The sequence below is a fragment of the Hylobates moloch genome, unplaced genomic scaffold (genome assembly GCF_009828535.3).
Source record: "Hylobates moloch isolate HMO894 unplaced genomic scaffold, HMol_V3 SCAFFOLD_1, whole genome shotgun sequence".
Taxonomy (NCBI): domain Eukaryota; kingdom Metazoa; phylum Chordata; class Mammalia; order Primates; family Hylobatidae; genus Hylobates; species Hylobates moloch.
The window spans coordinates 114,518,889-114,535,784 of NW_026652276.1; the positions used below are offsets into that span (position 1 = coordinate 114,518,889).

At 41.7% G+C, this 16,896-nt stretch overlaps 1 protein-coding gene across 3 annotated transcripts in view; it reads right to left on the bottom strand.

Annotated features, from left to right (window-relative positions):
* Positions 1–16,896, bottom strand: part of LANCL2 (LanC like glutathione S-transferase 2) — a 69,220-nt gene that overhangs the window by 41,134 nt on the left and 11,190 nt on the right. The window contains exons 2-3 of one of the 3 annotated variants that reach the window (XM_058444754.1): positions 14,088–14,274; positions 3,106–3,223 (exon numbers count right to left, since the gene is read on the bottom strand). In XM_058444754.1, coding sequence (XP_058300737.1) covers positions 3,106–3,166 — 61 coding nt within the window. In that variant the 5' untranslated portion in view covers positions 3,167–3,223; positions 14,088–14,274. The remainder of the gene's footprint in view (positions 1–3,105; positions 3,224–14,087; positions 14,275–16,896) is intronic. The other 2 variants (XM_032758023.2, XM_032758022.2) reach the window with 2 other exon arrangements.

Here is a 16,896-nt window from a genome sequence, read left to right on the forward strand (position 1 = left end):
CTCTCAGACCCTTCCTTGTATCAGGAGTGCCCATTGCTGCTGCTTCCTTCCTTCCCTACGCTGTCAGCGGGGGCCGGCAAGGATGCTACTCCACCTTGCAAGCTAAGCCTGCTTCTCTGCAAGCCATGCCTGTTCTACAGCTCTCCAACCCCATTCCCTGTGCACTTTCCATGCCTTTATTCCCAGCTTCTCCTGGCACTGCCTGCCCGCTCTGCACTCGGATGTGCCCACAAAAGTTCCCACTAAGGCTGTGGCCCACTCTGCCTGGAATAGCTATCTGCTGATTCTGGGAGGGTAGGTGGGGTCGTGGTGATTCGGCCATGCCTGGACCCTGGGCTTCCTCCCTGCACACCATGGCTCTCCACATTCGTTCTGGATGCTGCTTGTTTTTTTACCCAACATGACTTGTGTGTTTTCTGTCTCAAAGTTTTGCTAAAGGGATAAGTTGTGGGTGCTTCATTCATTCTTCTTCCTTTTTCTTTTGTTGAGACAGGGTCTCACTCTGTCACCCAGGCTGGAGTGCAGCAGGGTAATCATGGCTCACTGCAGCCTCGACCTCCTGGGCTTGAGCCATCCTCCTGCCTCAGCCTCCTGAGTAGTTGGGACTACAGGTGTTTACCACTGTGCCCAGCTAATTTTAGAGATGGGGTCTTGTTATGTTGCCCAGGCTGGTCTCAAACTCCTGGCCTCAAACCATCCTCCCACCACCATCTCCCAAAGTGCTGGGATTACAGGTGTGAGCCACTGTGCCCAGCCTTCTTCTTATATTGTATACACAGTTTAGGGGAGGTATGGGTCTAGGTGGATTCCACACATCTGCCTGAACCCCTAAACCCTATTATTTTAAATCACTGAAACCAAATACTTCCATGATGATTCCTAAAGACAGCAACGGCTAGGGATTTTTAAGCAATACTGATTTCTGGAACCCACCTCTAGAGTTTCTAATGTAACTCTTCTAGGCTGGAGGCTGAGAACTGCAGTTTCTTACAAAGTTCTCTTGGTAATTGTAATGCATAGCCAGTTTGGAACCTAACAATCAGGGGTTTAGAAACCCTTTTTCAACAAGCGAAAAAGCTGTAAGTAAAAGACTTTTTAGGGGAAACCCATTGTGACTAATAGCTATGTTATTTTCCTTCCAAAATATCCTTATTCTTTGTATTTTACTTCAGGTTAGCCACAATTATCTAATTTTATTACATTTAAGATATCTTTGGCCCTGTAAGTGAACGGGCTCCATGTCTGTCTGGGTTTATAGGTGTGAAGTTTGAAATAAGTTTATAAGTTTGAAATATGTGATGTCATTATGTAAATGTTGCATGCATAACAGGCAAATAATAAGCATCACAAAAATGAATGTAAATATAAATACAATATTCACAAAAATGAATGTAAATATAAATACAAATACAATATTATCAAGGGCCCATGTTTGGTTTATGGTGGCTCTAACATGTATATCTCTGTCTATGCTGTTTTTTTTTGGTTTTTGGTTTGCTTGTTTTTTTCTTTTTGAGACAGGGTCTCACTCCTGTTGCCCAGACTGGAGTGTAATGATGTGATCTCAGCTCACTACAACCTCCACCTCTGGGCTCAATTGATTCTCCTGCTTCAACCTTCCCAGTAGCTGGGACTATAGGCCCATGCCACTACGCCCAGCTAATTTTCGTATTTTTAGTAGAGACAGGTTTTGCCATGTTGCCCAGGCTGGTCTTGAACTCCTGAGCTCAAGTGATCTGCCATCTTTGGCCTCCCAAAGTGCTTTGGATTACAGGTTTGAGCCACCACACCTGGCCTATGCTGTTTGTTATAATTAAGCTACAAGAATTCAGCAAGAAATCACTCTAAATCTGTATATAAATTGTCATTAGCAATTTGGACTTCAGTCTAATCCCTGAGAACAAGGTCATCTTTTATATCCTTTATATTCCCTGAATAATTATTAGAATGTTCTGAATACTGGGTAAAATAATAAGAATGCAAAGATTAGTTAAGGCAAGTTAATTTTTCAATTACATTTTTTGATGTGAAGTGTATTATTGGTTGTTATCATTAAAATAAAAATAAAAACATTTATGTGCACAAATGAGTCAAATGAGTACAGGCAGTAGGATAGTTAGTTTATATCACAGAACAGAGAGACCACTCACCACAGCCTGTCACAATGACCAGAGCAGCAAAGAATCCTTTAAAACTGACCCTAGGGAAAGTCTGCTCTTAATAGTTACACATTTTCATAGACAGCTATATATTAGGTTAAATAAATAATGTTATAAAAAAAGACACACTAGATATTAAAGTTCAAACTTCAGGAAGAAAGCATTTCTTCAGAAATAAAATTCCAAATCATCTCATCATTGAAGACGCAGAGCAAGACCTCAATTAAAAGGTATAAAATCAGCCAGGCATGGTGGCTCACGCCTGTAACCCCAGCACTTTGGGAGGCTGAGGCAGGAGGATTGCTTGAGCCCAGGAATTTGAGACCAACCTCGGCAACATAGTGAGACTCCGTCTTTACAAAAAATCAAAAAATTAGCCAGGTGTCGTGGCATGTGCCTGTGGTCCCAGCTACACAGGAGGCTGAGGCAGGAGGATGGTTTGAGCCCAAGAGGTCAAGGCTGCAGAGAGCTGTGACTGCACCACTGTACTCTAGCCCAGGCAACAGAGTGAGACTCTGTCTCAAAAAAAAAAAAGATACAAAATCTTTACCATTTTATTTTTTTGAGATGGAGTCTCACTCTGTGGCTCAGGCTGGAGTGCAGTGGCACAATCTCGGCTCACTGCAACCTCCGCTTCCCAGGTTCAAGCAATTTTCCTGCCTCAGCCTCCCAAGTAGCTGGGATTACAGGTGCCCGACACTACACCTGGCTAATTTTTGTATTTTTAGTAGAAACGGGATTTCACCATGTTGGCCAAGCTGGTCTCGAACTCCTAAGCTCAGGTGATCCACCTGCCTCGGCCTTCAAATGTGCTGGGATTACAGGCATCAGCCATGGCGCCTGGCCAAATCTTTACCATTTTAAAAGAGAAGAAAATTTCAGTCAAGTCTTACATCTCATAATCTAAGAATAAAACGTATCAGTGATTTAGACCCCACAGTCTCACCTGTCCAGCCAGTATAAGCAGAGCAGTCATGGGGATCAGCTGTCTTCAGCCCTTCTTCCATTTGCTGCAGAAGATCTTTAATTTTGGTCTGGATCCGTCTTACGAAATTATGAATGATCTGAGATCCAAAAGAAGAGACAACTAACTGCACAAGAATGGGACAATGTTGCAATAAATACTTTAAAGTCTAAGTTGTACAAACATAACAGACAGAAGTTACTTTCCTTGGACCATCTCAGTGTATCATTGGTTGGAGTCTATCTTGGTTTTTATAAGGTTACTTTTTTTAATGAGATAATACCCTATTTAGACTATAACTCATAAGTAGAATCACAAAAAACAACTTGCAGAAATCAAAGAATTAAAACAAAAAAGAAAAAATGGATGGATTTAACTATACAAACATTTCAACTTCTGTAAGATAAAGAACATCAGAAAGATGGTTTAAAAGTTAATGACAAAGGGGAAATACATGGAATATAAGATATAAATCAACAATAAACATAATACATAACTAGACCCCAAATTATTAACATCCTCATACAAAAGAAAAAACAAATGATAAGCATACACAAAAAAATGTTCAATCACTCAGTGACTAATGAAATACAAATAAAAACAAGTACTATGGATTTCTTACCAGATTAAAAAATATATATATAAAAAGAATTAAGTCCCAAGACTAAGAGCAAACAAAACAGGTATTCTTATTCATTGTTGGCAGTCTCTCCCAAGAGAAATATGCAATATTCTTAAATAATGTAGCTGACAGTGTTGTTAAGATCTTTCCTACCTTTGCTGATTTTTTTTTTTTTGAGACAGTTTTGCTCTGTCGCTCAGGCTGGAGTGCAGTGGTATGATCTCAGCTCACTGCAACCTCCACCTCCTGGGTTCAAGAGATTCTTCTGCCTCAGCCTCCCGAGTAGCTGGGACTACAGGTGCTTGCCACCATGCCCGGCTAATTTTTGTATTTTTGGTAGAGATGGGGTGAGACAGAGTTTCGCTCGTCACCCAGGCTGGAGTGCAATGGTACGATCTTGGCTCACTGCAACCTCTGCTTCCCGGCTTCAAGCGATTCTCCTGCCTCAGCCTCCTGAGTAACTGAGATTACAAGCACCCGCCACCACACCCGACTAATTTTTGTATTTTTAGTAGAGATGGGGTTTCACCATGTTGGCCAGGCTGGTCTTGAACACCTGACTTCAAGTGATCCACCCGCCTCGGCCTCTCAAAGTGCTGGGATTATACGCATGAGCCACTGCACCTGGCCCACCTTTGCTGATTTTTAAAAAACTACTTGCTCTATTAATTGGTCAGAAACCTCCCAATATGATTATGGAATTATTTCTCCCTTTAACTCTCTCTCTCTTTTTGCTTTCATATATTTTGAAGTTCTGTTATTAAGCATAGGCAAATTAATGGCTAGTAGGTCTTCCTGACAAACCGACTCAGTTTCATAATGAAATGTCCTTCTGTGAGATTGTAAAGAAAATACTTTTAGGTTTCTGCACAATTAGGGCTTTGAGGGCAAATCCTACTGAAATTTGGGATTCTGGACTAAAAGTAAACCTTAGGAACTAAGGTTTGCAGAGTGTGAACTCCAGAGAAGTTTCCTCAACCCTGGATGTGCATGTTCACATTTCAAAGTGCATGAGGCCCCAGAACCAGGAGACATTTCTGACTTGTAAAACTGAAGACAATGGGCTCATCTTTTCCATACAGACATTTATGTACATTCTGAAAAGATTAAAGAAAGATGATGCTAATGAGACTCTCTCAGAAAGGGAAGGGGAGACAACTGCCTTTTCCCCTTTTATAAAAAGCACAGACAATTTACTTTCCTTCTTTCCTTATCTACAATACCGGCTTTGCCGACGAAGGCCATCATACCCTACCTGCACTGCACTGTACCACAGATGAGAACTGGGACCCGGGAACTGCCCACTGGTTATTTGTCATCAGGTAAATAGGAATAAATTCCTGATTCAAAAACCTTTTGCTACATTCAGGACAAAATTAATTAACATAAGTATCAAAACCAAATACCCTCTTTACCTGCTTGCCCTAAGAGCTATTTTATGGGACATTTCACACATAGTCACTAAGTTTTCAGATGCCCACTGCTTGCTTACTTGGCCATCCATTCACTTTCAACATTTTTCTTTATATTTAAAGTCCATCTCTTGTGTAACACATAGTTAGGTCTTTGTTAATTTATTCTGATGGTCTTAAGAGTCCCTCAGTGGACATGAGCGGAACCCTCTTCATTGGCAGGATGACCTAAGAGAAACTGCAGTTCAGTCAGCCCCGAGTGACACCTTTTCCAGTCCCACCATGGGACAGACCCCATCTATTCCTGCAGACTCACCTCTAGGCTGTAATTTTTTAAAACTGGAATGAATTCAACCCCAAGATCCTCAAAAACAAATGTCTAACTTTCTTGTGTAACACAGCATGGCTCCTATGCAGAAAAACATCAAATTCGCTTCCTTAGTCTTTTAGAACCAAAGCAGAATAAGGAGGACAGGGCAAAGAAAAGAAAAAGAAAAAGAAAAACACAGAAACAAGAGGCAGAGGCAGGCTCAACTGTTGGCTGTTCTAAAGCCCCCGGCCCCCTCCAGGTTTCCCTAAGGATACTCCTCCAAATGACTGCTACCAGTGGAGAGGGCCAGGCCACTCAAAGTCAAACGGCCCTCAATGAGATAAACGGGAAAAGCTCCACCCGACTTGTGCCCTTTGCCACAAGCTCAGCCACTGGAAACGAGGCCTGAGGACCAAAGGGCTCCCAGGACAGAATCCCAACCCCTGAAAGCCTTGAGCTGAAGGGGCTCTCTGCTCCAGTTGAAAACAGCTCACCTTAAGTGGTGACTTGAAGAGATGGGAAAAATTCATCCTATACCATGTAGGTCTGAGGTGTCAAGGCTCTCCCTGACTGATGGAGATAAAGGATAAAGGAAAGCAGTAAAGGGGCTGGCCCCACACCTTGCAATGGCTGGATGGCTCACAAGTCCTCCTGTAAAGCTTAACTCTTTCCTCTCCATTCCTTTCTTTAACAGAGTCTCTCTGTTGCCCAGGCTGGAATGTAGTGGCACCATCTTGGCTCACTGCAGCCTCTGCCTCCTGGGTTCAAGCCATTCTCGTGCCTCAGCCTCCCAAGTAGCTGGGATTACAGGCATGCACCACTACACCTGGCTAATTTGTGTATTTTTAATAGAGACAGGGTTTTACCATGTTGGCCAGCCTGGTCTCAAACTCATGGCCTCAAGTGATCCACCTGCCTCCACCTCCTAAAGGGCTGGGATTACAGATGTGAGCCACAGTGCCTGGCCCATTCCTTTCTTCTCTTTTCTTCTTTTTCTGTTCAATCCAGGGGTCAAGCCTTAAAAGGGAAAAAGTCTCTAACATCCTAACCCCTGATTTTGTCATTTTCTTTAGAACTCCAGCTAGTTACATATTATGGCCCGTTTTTGTGCACATTTTAAACTGATGGACAAGCTACAAGAGAAATTCAGAGCTCAAATGGTTAACCTGCAATACAGAGTTATGTAGAGTCTTCTAAAGCTCTCTTATTCTCTTTTTTTCCTAACTGCTTTAAATCTGTTGTTACTAAGTTGCTGGTGCTAAGATAAGACTCATTATTTATGGTGCAACTAATATGCAAACATTGAAAACTCATTTAAAGTTAAAGAAGAAAAGGAAAAGAGGTATTTTCTGTAAGGAAGGGTATAAAAAGAAATTTTATAGAAAAAAAATCTTGTATGGTAAATAATTATCTTAAAGTAAGGTTGTTTTTAAAAAAGGATATTTAAAACAAGTCAAAGTCCAAGTATGTCGTAAATGGTCTGTGTAAGTCATGAAAAGGTTCACGAAGGAGAATTTATAAAAGGAATTTTGTATGTAATTAAGTTGGTTATAATTTTAAAAAATTATTTAGGATAGTCTTTCTAACATTAATCCTCTATGTTAAAACAAGGTTTTCTTAAGGTATTAATCTGCTCTTAATAAAACTGCAAAAAGTTTTACTCAGAATTTTATAAAAGTTTCTTAAAAAAAAAAAAAAAAACTCAGAAGCATGTATTGGAAGTTCAATGTTTGCTGTGTCCCAGTTTGCTGTGTCCCACTGCGTTCAGCTTTTTCTCCCCTGGAGGAGGCCTAGGATAGTAACTCTCTTCTGCAGTCTTTGTCAGCTCCTGTAACTTTTTCCTTCAGTTCTGTTATTGTGGCCTAGTGCTAAAACGTTTCTTCTTGAAGGAAAACATTAACCAATGTTTTCCTCTAACATAACTTAAATCTGTACTCCTGGATTTTCTTGATATTTATCTAAATTCTCAATGTAATCAAAAACGTCTCACACTGTTCCTATGAATCATGTGTTCCCCTGCTATACTCATAACCTCCTAACCCTAAACACACTCTTCCTGTGTCTAAATTCAAACACTTTTCCATCAAGTTTAACTTCCAGGTTAACTAAATGGACGCCACTCTAAAAAAAGTCACACTGCAAAAGGTTTTTCTTTGCCTTTTTGGTAACTGGCTTTAAAAAAAACCCAAACTTTTATCTTCTAGAGTTCATCAGTTTCACCTTCAAATGATGCTGCAAATTGCATAACAATCTCTCCCCAATAATGCCTGCTACCTTTACGAATTTCCCTGGGATTCAGCTGAACACCAGTTTCACCCTAACATAATCTCCATCTCTAACAAGTCCCTTTCTCCAGCAAGGTCCAATATCCTACATTTCACAATCCAAAACAATAACCCATGTAACTTGTCGACCAACTAACAATCCTAGGTAGGGCCAGCTCTATGACCTAGTCAGCAGGAAGCAGCTGGAAGATGATACCTTTACCCACATGCCAAAGATCTATCACTGTTGCTCTGTCATGGGGGAAATGTGGAGTCCTAATTGGAGAAAAGAAGTCATGCTGGTGGGAGCAGTGGGAAGCAAAAAAAACCAGATAAGCTAAAGTCTGTCTTTCTTCAGGGTCCAGAACATGTAGCCCTCCTGTGCCCAACTTACGACCAGACACCTACAAGTTAGCTCAGTGCAGCCTTGGCATTACTGGTACTGCACAAAGCTCTCCAGCACACCCCACACCACCATTCTATAAAACCAATCTCCAGCAAACTTTTGTTTCCATACAGTCAGCTTCTCTTCCGCTGGCCTGCCTGTCACCTCCTTGCAACATCTTTTCCTTCTTTCTCTAATAAATCTGCCTTTCTGTACTCAACAACTGTCTTGGTAAATTCTTACACCCCCACATCACCAGCCCAGAAAGTCACCACTCACCCACGACAGTTTCCATCAGGTATCAGCTCTGTTGCTTTTTTTTTTCAGATGGGGTTTCACTCCTGTCACCGAGGCTGGAGTGCAATGGCATGATCTTGGCTCACTGCAACCTCTGCCTCACAGGGTCAAGCAATTCTCCTGCCTTAGCCTCCCAAGTAACTGGGACTACAGGTGTGCACCACCACAGCTGGCTAATTTTTGTATTTTGTGTAGAGACAGGGTTTTACTATGTTGCCCAGGCTGGTCTCAGACTCCTGGGCTCAAGCAATCCTCCCAACTCTGCCCCACAAAGTGCTGGGATTACAAGCATAAGCCATCGTGCCCAGTCTGCTGTAACAAATTATTTTACATGGTGGTGGTGATGGTGGTAGTGTTTTAATCTTAAAATGTCTTAATTTGCCTTCATTCTTGAAGGACATTTTCACTGAAAAAAGAATTCTGGATACCAGTTTCTTTCAGGACTTTCATGTTATTTCATTCTCCTCTGTCTCCGTGATTTCTAACGAAAAATCAGCCGTCGGTAAAATTCCCTGTATATAATGTGTTTTTTATTTTTTTGAGATGGAGTCTTGCTCTGTCACCCGGGCTGGAGTGCAGTGGCGCGATCTCGGCTCACTGCAAGCTCCGCCTCCCGGGTTCACGCCATTCTCCTGCCTCAGCCTCTCCAAGTAGCTGGGACTACAGGCGCCCGCCACCACGCCCGGCTAATTTTTTTTGTATTTTTAGTAGAGACGGGGTTTCACCGTGGTCTCGATCTCCTGACCTCGTGATCCGCCTGCCTCGGCCTCCCAAAGTGCTGGGATTACAAGCGTGAGCCACCGCGCCCGGCCCTATAATGTGTTGTTTTCCTCTGCTCCTATCAAGGTGTGCTCTTTACCTTTGTCTTGATTTGGGCTTCTTTGTGTTTATTCCTCTTGGTGTTTTGAGGGGCATTCTGCATCTATAAATTTCTTTTTTTTAAATTAATTATTTTTTTAGAGATGGAGTCTTGCTCTGTCGTCCAGGCTGGAGTGCAGTGGCGTGATCTTGACTCACTGCAAGCTCTGCCTCCCAGGTTCACGCCATTCTCCTGCCTCAGCCTCCCAAGTAGCTGGGACTACAGGCGCCTGCCACCACACCCAGCTAATTTTTGTATGTTTAGTAGAGACAGGGTTTCACCATGTTAGCCAGGATGGTCTCGATCTCCTGACCTCGTGATCCGCCCGCCTCGGCCTCCCAAAGTGCTGGGATTACAGGCGTGAGCCACTGCGCCCGGCCCTGCATCTGTAAATTTCTATCTTTCATTGAATGTGCAAAATTCTCAACCATTATTTCTTCAAATACTTTTTCTGTCCCACTCTTCCTCTGCTTCCCCTCTATGATTCCAATTACCAACAGCTGGATGGTTTGATGTAATTTAACAGGTCCCCAAATCCCTGCCTTTCTTTTTCCCTTCATTCTTTTTGTCTGTTTTGCATGCTGGATAATTAGTGATCTATTTTCAAGTTCACTAATTACTAATTCTCTTTCCTCTGTCTTGAAACCACTCCTGCAAAAATTGTAACAGTGAAAAACTCATGACAGTGAAAGAGATCTGACCTAAGAGACTCTATCTTGCTTCTAACCTCCAAGCTGTCCTTGTTCGTTCCTGGGTGTTGGCTGAATTAACTTTGAGAGGAATTTATTTTATTACATATATATAGAGAGAGAGAGAGACAGAGTCTCACTCTCTTGCCCAGGATGGAGTGCAGTGGCACTATCTGGGCTTACTGCAAACTCTGCCTCCCAGGTTCAAGCGATTCTCCTGCCTCAGCCTCCCCAGTAGCTGGGATTATAGGTGCATGCCACTATTATAGGAATTATTAAGAAATTATTTTAGGCGACAGAGAGGATAAGGGGTCCTTGGTAAGGTGTTTTTTTCTTGTAATAAAAGCAGCTCCAGAAATGTTTATTTTCTAGCAGAAAAACGGCTTGAAGGGCTAGGCTAGCAAGTACTAATATGCTAATGTGGATTAAAAACTAGATCTCCTCAACATGGCCACCCCCAGATATCTCCACCTGTGCAGGACATCATAGTGGCCCACATTTGCATATTAAAAGGCTAGGGTGGGAGGGCCAATTATTTTGAGGGCTACCTGAATGACATACCTGGTCAAACCAATCCCCTGGGCCCGATGTAAATCAGACACTGCCTCCTCCAGCCTCCCAATATAACTGACCATTCCTCCCCACCCACCACACATGGGGTTTCCTCTCTCTGCTTGCAGCCCCCCTCCCTCTGTCTCTGTAAGGGGGAGCTTCTTCCTTCCTTCTTGCCTATTAAACTCTTTGCTCCTTAAAACCACTCGATATGTGTCTGTGTCATTTTATCTAAATCAGCGTGAGACAAAGGACCCTGGTGTTCCTCCAGTCATCAGAGCTGTATCACCACCAGGTCCCACTAATTTTTTGTATTTTTAGTAGAGACGGGGTTTTGCCATGTTGGCCAGGCTGGTCTGGAACTCCTGACCTCAAGTGATCCACCCACCTCGGCCTCCCAAAGTGCTGGGATTACAGGCGTGAGCCACCATGCTGGCTAAGAGGAATTTAATTTATGGTTTAACTTTGAAACAAAGATAACAGCCCTTTCTCAAAACAAACTCCCTTCTTGCCTGGGGACCAGAATGCCTTTGTAAGACTAACAAATTAGCCACCAGATTAGAAATTATGGTGTAGGAGTCATGCAACCAGAGGCCACAAGATTCCAAACCTCCCCAATTGCTCCTCAGGATAACAAACACCACTACTATAAAACCTAAGAATGGTGCTCGAGATATATTTTCAGACCCTGCCTTCTGATGCACCAGCTGGTGCCATCCAGACTGGTAATCGGGCTCAACCGTTCTGTGATCCCACCCAGGAACAGAAGACAGCAAGAAGAACCCACTGTGACCCCTAAGATTTCATCTGGGATCTGACCAATCAGCACTCCCAACTCCCTTGTCCCCTCCCACCAAATTATCCTTTAAAAACCTCATTCCAAGTTTTCAGGGACACTGATTTGAGTAAAAAACTCCGGTCTCCAGTTCAGCTGGCTTTGTATGAATACAAATTATGATTCCCATCTTGATAAGGCAGCTCTGTGTGGGCAGCGGGCAAGCAGAACTCACAGGACACTGACAGTCTTCTCCATTCCCCTGCTAAGGCCATGCAGTAACTTTTAAATGCCATATATTGTATTTATCAATTCTAAAATATCCATGAGACTCTTTTTTTAATGGCTTTTACTTCCCTACTGACATTTCCTCATTTTTCATGAATTGAAAGCATATTTTGTTTTATTTCATGGAGGAGAGTTACAGCAGTCAGTTTAAAATCCTTGCATACTAGTTTCACTATCTGGTTCTTTTCAGGATTGGACCCAGTTAATGTTCTTTTCTTTTGAAAATGTGTCTTTTATGTAGAAAAGCAGAATATGCCTCCTCAAAATCATGCATGTTTGACATAAGGATGAATTTGAACTGAGAAGTAGATGCCAGAATAGCTCTCTCCCCTCCCCCACCTACCTAAAAGCAGGACTTAAAAACGGTGTCCCTCCTTCCCTCCCAACCAGGGAAGAAATCTTTGGAAGGCATCAGCCTGGAGAAGGCACCAGAGAAATCTACATCACAAACCCCATTTGTTTGCCATTCTATGATTTGCACCCCAGACACTCAAAAAGTCCCTGTCCTTTGTCTTGTCACTGCTCTAAAAACGCATTGCTCTTTGCTGAAGATGAGATATAAGCTGGGTTTCTAAGCCATCTCTGTGAGATACACTCATTCCCTGGGTACATCCCACGTGTATATGAAATACACACATTAAAACACTTATTTGTTTTTCTCTTGTTAATTTGTCTTTTGTTACAGGGGTCTGTCCCAGCTAAAAACTCCGAGGGGCAAGAGGAAAACCAATTTTTCTCCCTTGCACTATGTTCCTGGTTCTACAGATAGCAGGTAACTTTGCCCTGCGTCTGGAATGTTAATTTGTACACTGTTTTCTTGCTTGTATTGAATTGCAAATTCTGTTTCTGGGGCAGCAGCTCTCCTCTCAATTTCTATCTTTTGTCTTTAGCTAAGCTTCTTTGGGTCTGTTCCAGACACGCATTGTTCAGAATTTAATTGGATACGTACACAGACAAGATTTTTTGATCTCTCCTCTGGCTCGTCCCTTTTCCTCATTATCTTATCAGCCAGTTATCCCATCTTAGATTTCTGGTTCCCGGAAAATGTGTTTTTCCCATAGGCAACCCCTGCCGCCACTGAGTGCACCATGTAAATGAAACTTAGCTCCAGGATAAAAGACACAGAAACTTCCTTCACAGGGAATGCACTATAACATACCCTACAGAAATTCACTCCTCCGCCCAGGTATGGTGGCTCACGCCTGTAATCCCAGCACTTTGGGAGACCGGGGTGGGTGGAACACCTGAGGTCAGGAGTTCAGGACCAGCCTGGCCAACATGGTGAAACCCCATCTCTACTAAAAACACAAAATTAGCCAGGCGTGGTGGCGCACGCCTGTAATCCCAGCTACTGGGGAGGCTGAGGCAGGAGAATCACTTGAACCCAGGAGGCAGAGCTTTCAGTGAGCCGAGATGGCACCACTGCAATCCAGCCTGGGCAAAAAAGAGCAAAACACCATCTAAAAAAAAAAAAAAAGAAATTCACTCCTCCTCCAATCATACACTGTAACGCGCTCTACAGAAGCTCCCTCCTCCTCCAATCACGCACTGTAACGCGCTCTACAGAACCTCCCTCCTCCTCCACTCACTCACTATAACGTGCTCTACAGAACCTCCCTCCTTCTCCAATCACGCACTGTAACGGGCTCTACAGAACCTCCCTCCTCCTCCAATCACTCACGGTAATGTGCTCTATAGAACCTCCCCCCTCCTCCAATCATGCACTATAACATATTCTATAGAATCTGGACATAATACAAAAAAGCAATTACACTGCAGTCTGCTTATTCTCCAGTGCCTTTGAGTAGTTGCTTTTTATATTATATACAAGTTTTATAGTTGTTTTATACAGGGAGTCCTCCACCAGGGTCTTAGCCCATCATTAAAGTATAAATCCCCTAAAACACCTTTTAAGTTAAAACAAAAAACAAAAAACCCAGTATATGTACCTTCTTTTGTTGCACTCCAGCTGCATATTATATACCATAAAACCCCCACCCTTGTCTACATTTTTAAGTCATTGAAAGTAATAGCTGAGCATTCAAAGATGGGCAAATCTATTTTGAGACCAATTGTGCCAAAGGGGATTTAAACATGCATATTTACAAGCATATATTTTTGCTGTAAGTACTGAATATGACTTTCCCCTTTGACATTATATTTATTAGTTGCCCAAGACTAAAATAGGTAGGTAAGACAACGAATTCTATTAAGTGACTAAAATATAGCATTAGCTTTCAAAATTGTATCTTTTCATTAAATGTTATTCAAGATAATAAGTAAATTACAATAATTCCTACTCAACTATGGTGGTAAAATACCTTCCCTTATAGCGAAAGCTGAGTTAGAAATCTAAGGCCAAGGAGAGCTTCATGAAAATCTTCATAATTATGCTCAAATAAAATGATAAAGATGGCACACCAAAAAACACAGTATCAATAATTCACCCACCTTAAAGGTGATATTATCAGTTAACTGGACAAACACATTCACTTAACAATCTTTACTTACTAGCAATGCTTTCTGGATTTGCCATTCCCTATGGTTTTGGTGATGTGCTTGTAAATGTATTTAACTTTGCTTCTGTTACTGAATGCACCAAAAAGAGTAACTGTCTGGTTCTCCATCCAACTTCTTAAAAACTTTTTGACTCCATGTTAGTAACTTAGGCCTCCTGTGTCTTGACCTTTGGTTTCTACTGTAATCAAAGAGATGCAGAATCATTTGCATGAGAAGGAATAAATAGGGGATACCTCTTTAATACCTGCGGTGGCAGAACCCATAAGGTAGTTCTTAGCCCATATCTAGTCCCCACACCCTTCCTGCTTGTTAACAGAAATCTGATTATATCCAGAATAGCAGGGCATCCAGCCCCAGAAGAGACACTTGATTTTCCAGGCCCCGTTATGCACAAGGGTGGCCACATGACACAGTTCTGACCCATGAGACCTAAATGAAAGTCTTCTAGGAGGTTCTGGGAGGTTCTTATTTTTCATGATAAAAAAGAAAGAACTTCCCTAATTTTTCTCCCCTTCTGCCTGCTGATTAAAATACCTGTAGGTTGAGTTTTCCAGGCCTAATGCACACTCTCATGCAGTCTTAGCTCTATCATGGTAATCCAATTCCAAAGCATATGCTACTAACCCTTCATTCCTCATAAATGATACTGGAGTTTTGTTTTGTTTTGTGTTTTTTGAGATGGAATCTCGCTCTGTCGTCCAGTCTGGAGTGCAGTGGCGTGATCTTGGCTCACAGCAAGCTCTGCCTCCCAGGTTCACACCATTCTCCTGCCTCAGCTTCCCGAGTAGCTGGGACTACAGGCACCTGCCACCAGGCCGGCTAATTTTTTGTATTTTTAGTAGAGACAGGGTTTCACTGTGTTAGCCAGGATGGTCTCGATCTCCTGACCTCGTGATCCGCCTGCCTCAGCCTCCCAAAGTGCTGGGATTACAGGTGTGAGCCACCGCACCCAGCCTACTGGAGTACAATTTTAAGACTTAACAATTGCTTCCTCCAGTTCCCTTTAATATTTGCCAAAATTTCATTGCAAAAACCATTCATTTATCTGCCCTTTGCCATAAGGTACTTTTTCTGGTTCCCCTTTTCCTATTTCTCATAAAAGAGGATTCCAATTTGTTTATACTGGAACCAAATTCTCATGTACAAAGAAAATTTATTATGCTGTAATTCTATTTACATTTGATGGAGATTACTGTACCAGGAGAAATTTTAACTGGTTTGTCTCACTAAATAATGGTATTTTATTTACACACACACACACACACACACACACGTATACATATATATACACATGCATATACATATATACATGTACATATATATATGCACACACACTTTTTTTTTCCTTTTTTTTTTTGAGACTGAGTCTCACTCTGTCGCCCAGACTAGAGTGCAGTGGTGTGATCTCAGCTCACCGCAACCTCCTACCTCCTGGGTTCAAGTGATTCTCATGCCTCAGCCTCCTGGGTAGCTAGGATTATAGGCATGCGCCACCACGTCTGGCTAATTTTTGTATTTTTAGTAGAGACAGGGTTTCCCCATGTTGGCCAGAATGGTCTCGAACTCCTGGCCTCAAGTGATCCAACCACCTCAGCCTCCTAAAGTGCCAGGATTATAGGCAAGAGCCACTGCACCTGGCAATAATGGTATTATAAAAATAACTAACAATTATTGAGCACTTACTATGTACCTGGCACTAAATGCTTTACATATTTGAATTAGTCTTCACATCATTCAGTTTTTTAGGTAAGAAAACCAAGGCTTACTTGAGGTCTTATGACAATGAGAGATAAAGCTCTTGAAACTCTGACTAGACTGTCTACTTCTAAAGTTCCTGGGCCGTGCATTCTCTGCTTATTGCAAAATTTTTTGCTTGATTCTATATTTACATTTTACTTTTGGATGTTCAGGACTTACAGCCTTCACTCAGTCATACTATATGAATAGAAATATGTACCTGCCACATAGCCCAGAAACAGCAGGAGCAGTTAAAAATTTTGGAGGTTTTATCTCTTGACTCTGAGATTGATTTTTAGCAATTACATTGCAATCAGGAAGAAAATGTTCTTTTCCTACATGGTGAGTAGGCAATTTCCCCAAACAAGAATGCCCAAGTATATTATAAAGCAGAAATATATTGGAGTAGATATTAATCACTGGTTGTAAAACCCCTTGTGAGGTGTCACTGCATCTATTATTCCAAATGATACACAAGGCACATTTATGGCAAGATTTATTTCTCTTCCTCACAATGTTTTCATGGTAATAAATCTTAGAATCAAATAAAAAAGCTTTGTTCTTGGGGACGGGAGGGTGGGAAGAAGAGACAGAAGAGGAGGGGGAAGGGGGAATAGGGGAAGGAGACAGAAAGAAGAAGAAAAAGATAAACAGATGGCAGACAGACACTGGGTGATATTGAAGCATACAAATTACACCAGTTATATTCTTGAAAAATGTTTCAAGAAATTAAATTCCTTTTTATTCGTGATATTTTTTCTATGTACAACACAGGAATAATTGAGGGGAATAATTTATTTCCTAATTTGTCATTTGCTAGAACATATACATATATTCTGTACCTCTCTGCCTCAACTCTAGATTTTAGAGAAGGTATGGGTTCAGTATGTTCATAAGCTACATTTCATATTGCATATGGAAAAAATAAAAGGTAGATTTTATAAATTTTTACAATTTTACAAATATTTTAGATGATATAATCAACACTCTAACAACTGTTACTGAAGATAAAGGATGAAATTTCTTTATCTTGGCATGAAGCATAGCAAACATAATATAATCG